General features: G+C 31.1%; 1 protein-coding gene across 4 annotated transcripts in view; it reads left to right on the forward strand.

Annotated features, from left to right (window-relative positions):
* The window catches only part of LOC118183299 (uncharacterized), a 72,338-nt gene that overhangs the window by 13,891 nt on the left and 42,157 nt on the right, over positions 1–16,290 (forward strand). For 3 of the 4 annotated variants that reach the window (XM_035352781.2, XM_085824680.1, XM_035352782.2), the window contains exons 2-5: positions 2,972–3,054; positions 10,287–10,332; positions 12,978–13,058; positions 13,165–13,393. In XM_035352781.2, the coding sequence (XP_035208672.1) occupies positions 10,305–10,332; positions 12,978–13,058; positions 13,165–13,393 (338 nt within the window). In that variant the 5' untranslated portion in view covers positions 2,972–3,054; positions 10,287–10,304. The remainder of the gene's footprint in view (positions 1–2,971; positions 3,055–10,286; positions 10,333–12,977; positions 13,059–13,164; positions 13,394–16,290) is intronic. The other variant, XM_085824679.1, reaches the window with a different exon arrangement.

Here is a 16,290-nt window from a genome sequence, read left to right on the forward strand (position 1 = left end):
GAAATTTGAATGGACGAAGATACTTACTCTGAAATCTCTCTTGAGTTATGTTAGTAAACATTTATTGTATAAAAAATTCCACCTGTAAACGTAAATCGTTCTGCATTCATCATAAAGGGAGATGCTAAGGCCTAATATTGATAGATCTTTATTTTCATGTTTGGTGGTTGTCCGCAAAGAACCGAAAAACTTCTGCATTAAATATTGTTTAGAAAATGGATTTAATCAAGCTGATATTGAAGCTGCAGCTGGCAGTATTGCAAATATAATAATTACGCACTTTCTTATTATAGAAAAACTCTCAAAAAGAACTTTAATAATAATATATTTATTGTGGTTCTTCCGTTTTTATTGTTGCCATTCTGAACTACTAAAAAATATGCATATAACCACAACAACACTGATATTATAAAAATATTACAAACATAAAGGGAATATATTAAAAAAAGTTTTAATGGTAGGACCTAGCAATTTTTAGGCTTTCGCCACTACTAAGGCCATAAGTGGTGATCATTTTATTATGGAGGTGCATAATAGGTAGCCACCGTTACGTCCTATGAGGGCACAGACAATTTTACATCCATGCCTTCTCCGGGATTCGAAATCAGGCCCTTTGGTATTTCAGTCAGACTCCCCTAACCAGTATACCGTCTGAGCGTCCATTTTTAAAAATATGCATACTTTAGTAAGAAAGTGAAAATAAGCTAACATTTCGATTTAAAACCACACTATCTCCCAGGAATACAATTTTTTCTACATCTATGCAGTAGGTACGATGTAAAATAATTAGAAATAATTTCAGCTCATGATAAAAATTTGGATGCCAGCATTTTGAAGAAGCATTTAAGCATTTACAAAAGCCATAAATTTTCAGTATCTTGACAAATACTTCATTTTCACAGTTGGTTTGCTTACAGACGAAAATGTCAAACAATTTGCAATGACTGCCTTTTTGCCCTCATCTTCTCGGTGAACTATGCGTCCAGTTATTAAGAGCACCCGGGTAAAATCCTATCCCAGTAGATCAATTTTTGCATTTTTCGATTGTTGGGCTACCATAATTTGAAGATTTTGCCCTCATAGGCTTCACGACTGTAGCGAAATAGTCGCCCACTAGCAGCAAAGTCACTAAAACTAAAATGGCGCTGGGATAAGCAGCTCAGCTGGCTTACTGGTTGCTGTAAACGATCTGCGAACTTTTGGTGCAGATGCTGACAACATGGTCTTGTGTAGTATAAAAGCGATTTTTTTTTTTTTTTTTGGTCGCGTACAATGAAACAGATAATACTAATTGATTTGTGTTTCAATGTATTTCACTTCTAACTCCTATTAAATTCTCCTAATCTTCCGAATCTAAGGATTAGATTTAAGTCTTCTTTTTGCATCTAATAGTCTTGTTAGTCGAATAGAGGCCGATTAGAGTACTACGGATTGGAAAATCGGTTTCATTAAAAATGTATGAGAGTCCCAAGCACTTCGCTCCTGGTGACTGAAATCTGCTATCAAGGGAGTTATCCTGAGGCATGCGATGCATGAAGGGCATACCTATAAATTTCAAATTCTGGAAAAGGAATTATTATTTTTTAATTCCATTATAGTAAAATCATTACTAAACACTTGTATATACAAATTTTCACTAAACTTTGCTACGTTAGCATATTTAATTTTTCTTATATTGTTATCCCAGTTTTGGTATTTGGTACATGCTTTCATTTAGAAGGTTATGAATTCAGTCTATGCAAAGTGTATGAGATATTAATGTCAGTTTTAAGGGTCATACTGTATTTATTTACCTAATTAATAAACTTATGCGAGTTAAAAAAAATAAACATAAAGATCATGTCATAGATATTCTGTTGGAATTAGCAGTCAGAAAACTTTATGAAATTGACTCAGAATTACGAGTGCTCACTAGCTGCTGAGTGGTGAAGTCTCTGAACACTGGTAGTTCGGTCCAGGGTTCGAAGACCGGCGAACAGACTGGCTGTATGGACGCATTGGTTTTCCCATATGCAAAGGATATATGAGCCAGTTTCCTTTAGAAAGCTTTCACGAAGACATCCTTTCCCTTAGGCAGATAGCTCTCGAGTGCTTTGCCATAATCAAATAAAAAAAACCAAAGACTGACAATTATTGTCATATTCCAAATTGAAATAATATACAGACACAAAATATGCATCATTAAAACGTATTAGTCGTTTTTAGTGCTATTAAATGAGGCATTATTGTGTTCGGTAAAGCATCATTCGATACTATCGATACTATGTAGAAATACATTCGATACTACATTCGATACTATGTAGAAAAATTCATAACCGAAATATACAAGAAGTATAGAGACATAAAATTTTAAACAGTATGTTCTCATTGTTTTTAAATCCGCTGTCTTTTTTCCATTATCGTATATCTCCTTCCGAAGAGTTAACATAGTATACACAACTCTCATCTCAGGTCTATTCGACCTGATCGGTCTATTCGACGAATGTTGCAGACGAATTTGCAATGCCACCTATCGGTCAGTATAATCGTCAATAGGTGGACAGGTTTAATAAATAGAGAAAGGCGGATGTCCTAAAATCAGCGTTTCAACATTTGCTGTCGAGAGGGGGGATAATAAAAGTGATTGAAATATCTTATTCCTGTAGAAAAAAAAACTTTTTCAGTGCGACGAACTTCGGTTCTTTAACAAAATGAGACGCGAGAGGGGAATGCAATCTAAATGATATATTCCCACGTTATTGATAAAGGAAAGCAAGCTATGAATTATTTTTATTTAATGATAACAGTAGAATGATGTTCTAAGCTTTAATGATTTTACATTCTCTAACTTTACTGCAGTTTCAATCACTTCCGTTTTCAGTGACGTTTCATTTTGCGTTCCGGTCACATGATTACATTCAGTGCCATCTGCATTTTCATAACAAGAGCGCCGGTTTTGGTTTCTGGAAATGAGTTCTGATATTTGTTTCAGGAAGACTGTCAGGGAAAGATACGACATCGCTAAGGAAACGTGGCTGGTTCCTCGTATAAAATTATTAATGAAGCTAAAAGAAGGTAAGTATTTTCATAATTTGCACAGTTAATGATAGGAAATATTAAAGCGTCTATTTTTAATACTGTTAAATGAGTTATAATCAAGTTTTAAACGGGAATAATATCACTTTTTGAACCTTTTCTTTTATAACATAGGGAACTGCAGATTAATTAAGCTATAAATTTAGGACATTTTTACCTATTTAAAAAAAAAAATTGCGCAGTAGCTAACAGCATTTGCCATGCCCATAAAAGATGTTCCCGTGTATTTAATGGCCAATTTTATTTATGCAGCGTGTAAATGTTATGTATATATTAGTAAGAGTTACACGTATTTATTAGTAAGAATTACTGTTTAAATATATATATGTGTATGTAGTAAGTTTCTTCAAGAAAAGCTTAGTTTGCTGTTTTTTTTGTCTTTAATTATATGCGAGCAAGAAGTCTAAAACTAATAACCAGTATTTATTAATCCATATTTTAGTTTAGTTTGGAATTATTTCTGAGAATTACCTTCATGTAAATGATTTCAAAAATTTTCCATTATTTTGTTTTGAAGTATGAAATTCTGTTATGAAATTCTGTCTGAGTAATGAATTAACATTTCATTTACGTTTTCACTGCAAAAATAATGATGTAGCTATAAAAAGTTCTGTTATTAGAAGTTGGCAAATAAGTAATTATAAATGCTTTTTTTGGGGGGCTTTTGAATTTAATATAATCAAGCAGAAAATAGATTATTTTAAATATGAAAGTTTGCAGTATAAATAGTAAAACAAAATCACTCTAAAAGAATTTTCATCAACATGGTTTAATAAAATATTGTTAACTTTGAAGTTTACCTTTAGATATTAAACGAGTTCAGATATATTTTTAAAATTCTCTTTTGACTCTCTAGCTTCATTTATTAAAAATCTTATAATTTTTCACAAGATTATATATTTAGAAAGAGTAAATTATGTAAATATTTTTCTTACTTTTCATGTCACTATTAAAGGAAGTATAAATTTGATTATTTACAGTGTAAAATATTTTAGCGGAATTCTTTATTAAAACTTTTGATTTAATTTAGTTCAGTAAACCCTGTAGTAAAAGTTAAAAGTCCAGATATTAGTAGCCCAACTCATTTAATAGTATAAACTTAATGAGTTCAAATAATTCAATTTAACATTTTTAAATCAGGGAGTTAAGAAATTACAGTGAACTCCTGATTAACTGACCTCTATGAAAATAGAATCTGGGTTAGGTAAGTAGTCTGTAAAGGCACATGAAGTAACATTTGTTAGATTTAAATATTTATACGATGTATGCAAATTGTATGAGTATGGTGTATGTAAACAGTAGTACTTTTCTGTTTGTAGAACACTGGGCTAAATGCATACAAGTGCAATATTGCCAAGAGTAAATGTAAGACTAGGAAAATTCACGAAAAAGTAATTTATTGCATTCAATAAAAAGGAATTAATAAAAGTAAAAAGACAAAATAAAACAGCAAGTAAAATATTATAATTACTATTCTGCACAGAGCAGAAAATTTATGCTTGTTAAGTAAGACTTTGTTAAGTAAGACTTGAACTTTGTTAAGTAAGACTTTAAATGATGGTGACTGTTAACTCTCTCTAGTGTTTGATATCGCTTTGCACTGCTTCATTCATCTGTTTATATGCAACAGCCATTGTTAGGGTCTGCGAAATAACATAGTTTCAGAGTGAGTTGTTCATAAACAGCAGCTCGCAATTTATTACTTTTATATGCTTCAACTCGAAAAAATATTTCTATTAGACATGTTCTTGCTCTGTTGTGGTCATTAATGCATTAAATGCAATTAGTGTTCAAATGCACAAAACATATAATAGCCTAATAGCCATTTGTATTACAGTACACATTGCTTAATGTGATCATGTTTGTTCGTGACTGTTTTGGATAACATTAACTGAATGATAATATTAAATGATGAGAAACATATACTTACCTTTACAGCAATTTTAAACAGGGAAAAGTCATTAATAGTTGATGTCTGCAATTGTTATGCAAAATTTCATTTATGAATTTTTCATATTCATAATTTTTCTGAAAATTGCTTGACCAATGTTGTACTCCTAATCTTAATAATTATAGGGCATGCCTTATCTTAGTATATATAGAAAATTCACTATTTCATCATTATCATCAGAAAATTATCAGATGATGTGCTTGGATTTGTTTCAGAAAAGGAGTAGCAAATATATTGTTATTGAGGTAACAATCTCATTTTTCATTAGTGTTCAGCCCATGCTTTAAATTCCTAATAATTCTTGCTAGTTGGAGGTGCTGTTTTCCGTTCCTTAACTTTGGTGTTGTACAAGTTTGCACGATGTGGAATCTCTTCAGAATTTTAATTTTTAAGTGAAATGATTGCCATATGCTTACAGCAAAGATTAGCTTAAAAAATTACAGAAAGGTTTGGTGAAGACTGAGCGTGTTCAATTTTTTTAATGCATCATGTAACCTTTACGTAATAATTCAAATTTACATTGTTATGGATTTTATATGTATATATAAATAATTTGACGAGGAATTATAGCACGCCTTGCATAATGTACATAATGTAGCATGGAATGACTCAAGAGAATTAAGCTCTGCCAGAGAAATAGTTATGTGGACAAGTTTGTTTTACTTTGAAGTCAATGGCTATCTCTCCAATTTTGGCAAGAAATTATCAAATGTCTCCAAACCTGGTGATTTGGCTGCATTTTGGTCCACTCCCTGTGGAACTGTAATTGGCACTGTAACTGAATAATCATAATTGATCCTTATATGTAACTGTAACCATATCCAGTCTTTGTATGTAACTATAACTATATATGCCTTCCAGTTATTTTGAGAAGTGGAAGGTAGTGCATATTTCTCAGCCAAGGAAAACTATATAAGCCCTTAGAGAGCATCAGCTCTCAGTTGTTAGTTCAGAGCTGATTTTGGAATATTGAGATATTCGTGAGAGCATTGTCCTTTTACATGCATTTTACAATGTATTGTTGTTTTTAACATTCTTAGTAGTTTGAAATTGTGCTATGTTGTACTGAGAAGAACAATGCAAGTACTTTTATAGAAAGTTTCAGAATTGTAAAGTGTTTCTTTTGGGAAAATAAATTTTATCAAGCTATCGTCAATGTACACTGCACACACAAAAAAGGGACAGTTCTGTATCTCCTGTTCTGTTGGGCCGATTGATGAAAGTTGTGTTTTTTGTGTCTCGAAAGCGTGACTTATATTAGATTTATATATAGCATTGTTGTAATATAGGTATTTTGACACAAAATCTGACTCTTTCTGAAGTGACATGCCAATTTTTTTCATATTTTGATTCTACGACTCAAATTACTCCTAAATACTAAATTTTGTAAAATCTGATGCGAAATTTAAGGAGAAATTCAAAAATTTAACTTGCTGCAATTTTTTTTTTCTTTTTTTTTTTTTTCCAGTTTGTGCCACTTGGTGAACTTCTCAATTCATAGCAACCTATTTTCCTTTCCCTTTTTTCATTGCATATGAGTGGAACAAAGTAATCATTCATACTTTCAAATAATTTTAACAAAGTGCGTGATATGCATTTGGCATTATCACTTATGATAAATATGCCAAATTTCAAAATGTGCCAATATGTAAATTCTTGTATATCTTAGAAAATTTTGTATAAACAAGTCTAATTTTTTGCAGGTGTGCCTGAAATTACATCTACTTTAAGATGATGATAAATATTTTATGGGTTATAATTCAAAATTTTTTCAAACAATTTATAAAAATTATTTAAAACTAAATCTTAAAAAATGGGCAAATTTTATTTGGAATGAACCTAAATTTTGAAACATGAAAGGAAAAATAAAACATGTTTAATAAAAAAGTGATAACAAATATATACCAAATTTAATTAACATTGAGGAGCTAATTTTTTAAACTACTCGTGCAGTTTTTACAAAACTTGGCAGTTTGGCATAATTTGAATCGTAGAATCGAAATATGGGAAAAAAATTGGCATATCATTTCGGAAGTAATCGGACTGTAAGTTTGATTTTGTGTCAAAATACCTATATTAGAACAATGATGTATGTAAATCTAATACGTATCCTAAGTCGCACTTTCGAGACATGAAAAATGCAATTTGACCTTCATCAACCAGACCAGCAGAATGATATAGAACTGCCTCCTTTTTTTTGCGCAGTGTACATTCAGTCCATTATGAACCCATATGCATGCAACAGTATTTTCACTTCAATATTTAGTCAAAAATTCTGCAATAAAATTTTTTATACAGTAACTCAGTCCAGTTAGTAAAATTTTATATTCATTTAAAAAAATAAAACGAAGTTTGACTCTGATGTGATAAGAATCGATAAAGATATTAAATTTTAAACTTGGAGATTATGCTCACGAATTTTATACAAGTTTAAGAGCAAAATGTTGGCAACTGTATATTACTAAAAATGAAATGTTAATTCAGGAAAAGTTTTCCGATTTTAACAAATTAAGTGATGAGCATTGATGTGCAGATTGTCATGAAAAATATTGATCGATGTTGTAAATTTTATTGAAAGGAAAATCTTATTCACAGAATCTTATTGAATGCATGTTGTAGAAAACAGTGACAGTCTTCAGTATTGGCATGTAGCCAATTTATCACAATATTTGTGTAAATTAAAAATGAAGATATTTCTGGTTAACTAACATTTTTGATTATTAGCTTATGATTTTAAAGTTATGAAACTTCATGAAAATATGAACATATATTTCATTAGTAAGTTCTTAACAGTTAAGTGAAAATTCTTTTAACATACCAGTTGTAACAAAACTATATATTAAAGAATGGGATATTGGTAAAACAGAGTAATTAAATCACAAAAGAATATAATTGAGAGACATTTAAGGGGGGTCTATGCCAAATTACTTTTAAACTGAACCTTCAAGTGAGCTAAAAATCCCAAATTTTGATATATATTGGCAAAATTTCCATAAGGAACTCAAATGTCTAGTGTTTTATTCTTTATACTGATTATAAAATTTTACTAGATATAACAACAAGGATTGGGAAAGGAGAAATTTTGTTTTGTATAAAATTGATGATTTTAAGTGTGATGTGAATATTTGCATAATTCAAAAATGTTTTAATTGGAAATATATGTCTGCAATCCAGGATTATGAATATAAAAGTTGTATGAGGATTTTTGTGGATTCAGTGTATATGCTTCATTACTTCAAATGACTCAACTATTATTGAAGAAAACAGAGCTGAAAATTATATTGTTCATCCTTTTACCATAATTAGAAAACAGCTAAATAAAGCCATCATTCACCACAGCTAAAGAAAAAGCTGACTACATATTCCATTGGCTTAGAACTGCTACTTTAGTAGATATATTTAAATCAAATTTTCGTGCCCATTTTTGCTTCATCTTATTATTTCTGCTTCTTAAATTGCTTTATTCCAATTCAAAATTAATAACACAATGAATTATACTAATTTTATTGCTAATTATTTATAATCACTAAATAGCCATAATTTATGGGAACAAATTTCACTTATTTAATGAGATATTTAAGTAGGATATTTTAAATTTAGAAAGTTTGATAATAATAACTGCTTTATTGTAAATAATTGCTTTCATCAAAATTAAGCATAATTTAAAATTAAGTAAACTGTTTTTTATTAGCCAGAAGAGAAAAATGTCTTAAGAATGCATTTAATATAAAACTTTGTGTTGAATAATCTTTAGATATTTTATCTCTGTTTTAGAAATACACCCCTGGCCATTAAAATTGCAACACCATGAAGGAAAGAAAATACAAAAAATATATTTATTGTATATAAAACAGTATGGCATGAAGATAAAATGATTAAATTTGTAAGCAGTTTTGGGGCGCGAAATTAGTAAAAACAGCTGACATTCTTGGCATCTGAAATGGCTTTTACCTGGGTTTGGATTTGGATGACAGAAATGGGCAACTCATTCCATTCTGCTTCAACTGGTTGATGCAGAATGATCTTCAATTGGTTGATGGAAGTGTTATGTCGCACTTCCATCAACCGCATTAGCTGGAGAAGGGTGGTGGGCCAGTCTCTCAGCAACCTATGAACAAATGTTTTCGATGGGTGACAGGTATAGAGACCAAGCAGGCCAGGGCAACAATCAAATACTCTGTGTATTGAGGAAGGTCAGAACATAACGTGGAACATGTAGTCTTGCATTATCTTGATGGCATTTGGCAGACCTTTACTATAGAGCACAACCACTAGATGTAAGATGTCAGAAATGTACCAATTTGCATCCAAATTATCGTCGATCTGAACTAGAGATGCACGTGTCGTGTAACCCAATGGCTACCCAAACCATCGCGTCAGGTGCAGGGTCCCTATGCCTATATCGAATGCAAGCAGGCAACATGCGGTGTCATTGGAGCCTCCAGACACATATATGACCACCAAAATCCTGCACGAAGAACCAGAACTCATTTAAAAAGACAATGTTGTGCCACTTCTATCCAGCTTTGTCGTTCAATGCACCACTGTCAGCGTCTTTCTCTATGCTGCATTTTCAAGTAAACCCGAAGTAGTCCACACTGCTGCAAATGTCGATTCACTGTATGAGCAGATACTAGGCGGTTTGCAAACATGCCCATTTCCTGAGTAATGGTCCATGATGTGGTTGTATGGTTTTGCAGTGCTGTCCTCGTAATATGTCTGTCCTCTCAGGCTTTAGTCATAGGAGGGCATTGAGATCATGCATGCCGTTCAGTAGGACCCTCGGCAATCCACTGATTCATATTGGTATGATAGTGGTAGGATGTTGATCAGTGCTACGTGATATCACTGAACGGTAATCCACGGTCTCCATAGGCAACGATCCTGCCTCTATCACATTCCAACACTTGCTGGTAAGCATTTCTTCTTATTATTTGAGACATAACAATATATTCTGAGCAAACTCTGACCTTACAAAATGCTTTCTAAATGAGAAATCCACTACACAATTTTTCTTTTATGCAGATCTTCAGATGTTGTTCCTCCCTCCTGTCTCGTCTAAATGTGCTGAAGTACTGATCATTTGCATATCCCAACCTCTTCTTCCTTTCGTGTGATTTTGACGTTCGTCAGATCATTTCTTCCTAGTGCTGCAATTTTATTGGCCAGCATGTAGTTCTGCGATGTGCTTGACAATACTGAAATTATTACAGGCAATAATGTAACAAATTGTTTGAGATATTATGTTGTCTATTTTCAGAACTTCATTGTACATATAATGATATACAAGATCTTTCGGGATGGAGGTAAGTTTTTGAAACTTCTAATTTGTAAAACATTTATTTTAATCTTTTAATATAAAAATTTGTAATGAATTAGCAAACCTTATTTTAAACTTTTCCAGTTGTGTATATGAAAATGAATTGATGTTACTAGTTTAGTTGCTTTGATTCTACAGTTCTTGGAGACAGTTTGAAAAAAATGAAACGAAAATGTTTGATGAAAAAGTGCCTAGTACAGTCAAAAGTCATTAATTCGGACACCCATAATCAGGAATGATCTATAATCCGGACCTCAAAGCTAAAAACTTTCTGCGCATAGGAGTTTACGCGTGCGCGTAAGACCTCTTACGACTGCACATTTGCGTGTGCGCGAGCGCATAATATGTTTCCGCGTGCGCGTTTTATGTATAACGAACGGTATAAGCTAAAATTATCTAATTATCTATTTCAGTTAATGTTGATGATTGCGTTGTTCCTTAATTTTCGAATTGGATCTGGCTTATTATTTTTTGCAGACTGTAAGAGCAATACTATAAAAGTAAACTTGAAGTTTCGATTATGTCAAATAGAATTTCCGAATCTGGAGCTTCCAAAAGATCGTACAGAACGAAAGTATGTTTCGATGTCCATCAAACAAAAAGTGGAATTGCTGCAAAAAATGGATAAAGACATGAAGAATGTGACAGAGAGGTTAGTGAAAACAAAAAAATTTCGATTGGCAAGTTAGTCGGTATTCTCGGCACAGCAATTAACGGGACTTGAACAGCGGAACTTTGTAACTGAACAAAAAATTATGTCTGTTTATAGAATTAAAGAGAAAGTATTATCACATAAAACGAAGCAACTTAAACAACTTACATTGAAAGAAATGTTTAATAAAGTAAACAAATATTAAGCTTTTTTTTTGTAAATTTTGATACCCTTTAGATCATAATTGTTCTTTATTTCATAAATTATGGTTTCATATTTTTAATTTTAGAATTTCTGCATGCCATCTTACGCGATTTAAACTGATGATCTATAATCCGGAATCGTCGAAGTCCCGACAAGTCCGGATTAACGACTTTTGACTGTATTGTCCTAAAGAGTTTGGGAAAGAAACAAGTCAAAAATGCACCGTTATGATGCAGAGAATACATAGTATGGTTTTAATGGAAAAATACCCTCTTTTGCAAGATTAGTTTTGTAAATTACCAAGCAGGATTTTTAACAAAATAATATAGTACTGTGAAAGATGCAATACCACGAAGTCCAAGATCCAAAATCGCTGGAACGTCGGCGATTCTGGGTTTTGGAAATTTCCAGATTTTAGTCATCAGTCTAAATCTAATAAGATGGCATATAGATATGGAAACAAGGTTAGATAAAAAAGTGATCCTTATAGAGTTGCAGTAGATGTGACTGGTGCGACTGCAACCAAATTTTTAGAATTTAGAGTAGTACCAAGCAGCAAAAGTTAGGGATAGCAAAATTTTTATAGTTTAGGAAGGTGCCAGGCAGCAGAATTTAGTACCTCAGGGATTATACTCATACTTTGAGTAATAAAATATGTAAAGCTAGCCCTGCCTTCCTCCTTATAACCACTCAAGGGCTAAAAATGTAATCCTGGTCTGCATTTATACAAAATCAATGCATTGTTGCGAAGGCTACTACAGAAGGCAAGTACTAGAAAACCAGTATGAGAAACATCCTATTCTAACTAAATATGTCTTAGGACTTAAGTCAAAAAGATGCTAACCCTCATAATTATTCAAGGTCTGAAAGTGTGGTCGTGGCCAACATCAATCAGTTTATTGTTATTGGCCATAATGGATAATTCCGTAGTCAACACGTGTTTGAAAGTGACATGCATGAATCTCAACTAGTTCCAAAAAAGTCTCATTTAGGGCCTTTCTACCTCCTTTTGATATAAGTTTTTTTTTTTTTTTTTTTTTTTTTTTTTTTTTTTTTCTAGTGGTCTGAATGATCAGGGTGGTGTTAGATCAGTTCAGATATTGGACATCTAGGTTTTGGTCATTGTATGGTAATAGTAAATTGCAATGGCAAGCTATATAAAAAAGATTAAGTGGAGACTTCTTTATAAGGGTACATATAAAAATTAATACATTGAGTGTTTCCCTTAATGATCTTAGTTGCTGAAATTACTGTAGTCTGAAGCCTTATCTTGAGCCATTTCTGATACAGAAATCACGTGTCTGCTTCCAGTCATTCAAAAAAGATTTACTATTGCAGTCTTTTTTTTTTTTTTCATATCTTTTTCCTTAGGTTAAAATATTTGTGTAAGACAACGCAGGGCTATTTACCTAAAGTGAAAGATTACTTTGTGAAGGGCTTTTCAAGAGAAACTGTCTTCTATTGATGTTACCCATGAGAAAAAAACATGAAAGCCAACCATATGCATCCAGTCCCGTCACCCTGGTATTAAACCCGGGTCAAACTCCCCATTCAGTGATCTTAATTACTCAGCCACTGGAGGGGACTGAAATACTCTTTATACATCTTTAAAATAATATATATTATGGTGAAATATGCTGGCAAAGCGCATTATAGGTTATTAGAGGTTTTATTCAATTTAACCTGAATATACGATACTTGTTTGAAAATGTATTACAAATGTGTCAAATTTCCAAGCTGAATAATATGCAGAGTAAAATATCTTTGTTTTTTAGGTTTTATATGTATGATTCTGTTCATTTTTATGGTAACAATACATTGCTTTTCAACTTATGAAGATGAGCTGACCATAGAAGGTAAATATGCCTGCAGTGAAATTTTAATCTGAAATAAATACATAACATTTTCATAGATTATATATCAATTTATATTAATTTCTTTATTTTTGTTTCCATTTTTCAGAATTATGTGCTGGTACCAGGGTTGTTCAAAGAATTAGTCCAAACGAAAAATATGAATTGAAGCTCAGATCTGCAACTTCAAATGCTGCTGCACATACTCATATTCAAAGAAAAATTTATCAAACATCAAAAAGAAAATGTCTTAAAAGACTTGAAACAACCGATTCTGCTTCACATTTTGTTCTTGTTATATCTAATTTTTCAATTTCATCATGTTCAAAGAAGTGTCAGTAAGTTTTGTTTCCAAACCCTGTTTTATATGCAGTGTAGTTAAAACACATTTATATATGTTGGATCTAATAGTACTATATTTTAACTTTGTATTAATTAGTATCAAGTTTTAGAATCATTCATCTAATTTTTATCAAACTGAACATTAAGAACTGAAGTTACCAAATTCATGTTAGTGTTTACAATGATTAAGAATTTACTAAAGCAATATATGCTGGCTTTATTCCTTTAAACATGATTTTATTGTGTGCTAGTAATTGAACTATTGGTTATGTTAAAATTTGAAAATGTTAGAATATTGTAACATACTTGCTGCTGATCATGCACTAGTATAGTGGTTTCAGACTCAAACTGCATGTTGACCAAATGCACGTTCTGAAAACTGCTGATGGGCCAGAAATTTTGTTTCTCATAAACAAAATGAGAAATACTTAAACAAAATGAGAAATAAATTTTGCTTTTAATTTGATAAAAACATACCTTAAAATACTAAAGTAGGAAAATTTTTTTATTTTCTATTTGAAATCTAAAATTTGGGTACCTCTGAGATATTTTTATTGGTTACAGAACATATTGAGATCTAAATATTAAATTTTCATGCTGATATTTATTTAAATAATTGATATTTTTAATTATTTAAATAACTTTAAACTAAAAATAAATTAGTTTGTTAAAATTTCTAGCCTTGGAGAGAAATTATTAGAAGTAATCTTCATCATGGACTGTAGATGCTGATTGATCAATCTGGTTCTTTTTTATTGATTATGAACTGTGAAAAAAGCTATTCATGTAAGCTATTCACATTTCCAAACAAAGCGATAATTCTTAGTGCAAAAATTCATAACCAAGTGTTTATTTTTTAACAAATATGAATAATCTACCTTCAGATCTCTGAATAAGTCATATTACTTTTTTAATTAATTTGCAATACTTATAGATTTTCTTGTATGCTAATCACATTCTCTTTCTTAAATGGCAATGAAAATAATGTAAACTCGTAGATCAACTAATTAAAATTTTAATCTCACCAACATATTTGCAACAAGTACACAATTGAAATATTCTCGTGAGTCATAACATTGCTTCAGTGACTGCCACTTTGACATGACTGCACTAGTATGAGTTGTATAGGTTTGGTAGTAAATGCTGTAAATATATATATATATATATATAAATTTTTTATGTAAATGTTTTTTTCAGAATTATCCTTTAATATGAGTAACATAAATGACAATGCACCAGGGCCTTCTTATTTTAAATGAGTGGTATGTGAATAGAGAAGATTGTACCAGATAAGGAACTTGCAAAATATTAGACAAGCATATCAGTTCCTTGGGTAACAAAAAATTCACCCCTTGCAGAAATAATTCTGAATATTCGCATGATGATATACCCAAAGAAAAATAATGCACAAATTTCAGCACATATAAAAATATCTGTTTTGTTAGGAAATGTAATTTGAAGATGATTCAGCTGTCCTTACATAAGAGAGGCTTCTGGTGAAGTAACTTTTATTTAATGGAGTTTAAAAACATTTCAAAGAGTGTAGTTCTTAGTTGAAAACTAATGAAACAATAAAGGTGAAAATTTACTGTCGCTTTTGTTCAAGAACATTCTTCTCCCACTCCCCCCTTTTTTGACTAAAATTTCAAAAACTCGTATATAACAGACATGATCTTGAAGGGATTGAAATTCCTGAAATTTATTTTGAAATAAAATATATTTAGTTTATATAAAGCTGTTCTAGAAATCTTTTTGAATTTTCTAAATAACTGAAGATTCTGAAAGATTTAGACTAGAATATTTGATAAAAATCTAATACAATTTTTTCACTTGTATTTCTTTTAAAAGGTTATTAAAAATACATTTTTGTAGCCATTAATTTTTCCCCCGTATTAGGAAACTTGATTTTGCCAAAATATTGGGCAATTAAAAGTTCATTATTTGATGCTAAAACTGAAAAGAATTAAGAATTGTGGAGGATTTCTCAAAGTTCTGTTCTTTTGCAAGATTATAAAATTTCAGTTTCTCATTGTTTGTGTGGTGGATTTATATTTCAATTAAATGTTTTGCTATGCCTGAGAATATTTTAAATGTTAACTTTCATAAGAAAGAAAAATAAAAAATAGAAAATTTGATACTTTTCCGTTTTGTTGCTGCAAATCTCGCCAAGCAAACTTTATTGGAAACAACATACAGTATACACATAACAAATGTTAGTTGTAAGAATTTTTTATTTTGAATGTTTTTACTTTTTAATATCATTTAAAATTTGGGGAAAGTGCAGAATTGCCCACTGCTTGGCGCGTTTTTAAGAATTGCATATACTCGGTATCCATGTACACATCAACCTATTTTCACTTAAAACAACATCCCAGAATTGCTCAAAAATGGCATTGACCTATTTTCACTTAAAAAGTCAAGGAAAATTGATAAAAATCCAATTCTTCCTGTTCTTGTAAAAAGCGCCAAACAAACGCCAATCAAATAAGTGGGTGATTCTGCACTTTAGCCTAAAATTTTATAAAAAGTCATTAAATAAAGACAATGAATTTGTAAAAAACCCTAATTTAAAAATTTACTATGCTTTCCTGATTTGCCGGCTCATATCCCGTAACCCCAAGTGATCTCATCTCTTATAAACTACTCTACAAAAATATAATTCTCTTAGTAATTATCTACATTAATTTCATGTTAAATCTTAATTTGGAATACAAGTTTAAGTGCAAGAATTATTTCAATTCATATGAATAGCTTACTCAGAAATTATGTAAAACCGCAGTGCTTTACTTTGCTAATGTATTCTAATTAGAATTGATGAATTTAACCCTTTTTATTTTCGACTTAATTAATAATAATTATTAATTATAATGATGTGATTGCATCCTAATTGACT

Source organism: Stegodyphus dumicola, chromosome 10 (genome assembly GCF_044657685.1).
Source record: "Stegodyphus dumicola isolate Sdum_Otavi_A_Nest chromosome 10, ASM4465768v1".
Classification (NCBI taxonomy): domain Eukaryota; kingdom Metazoa; phylum Arthropoda; class Arachnida; order Araneae; family Eresidae; genus Stegodyphus; species Stegodyphus dumicola.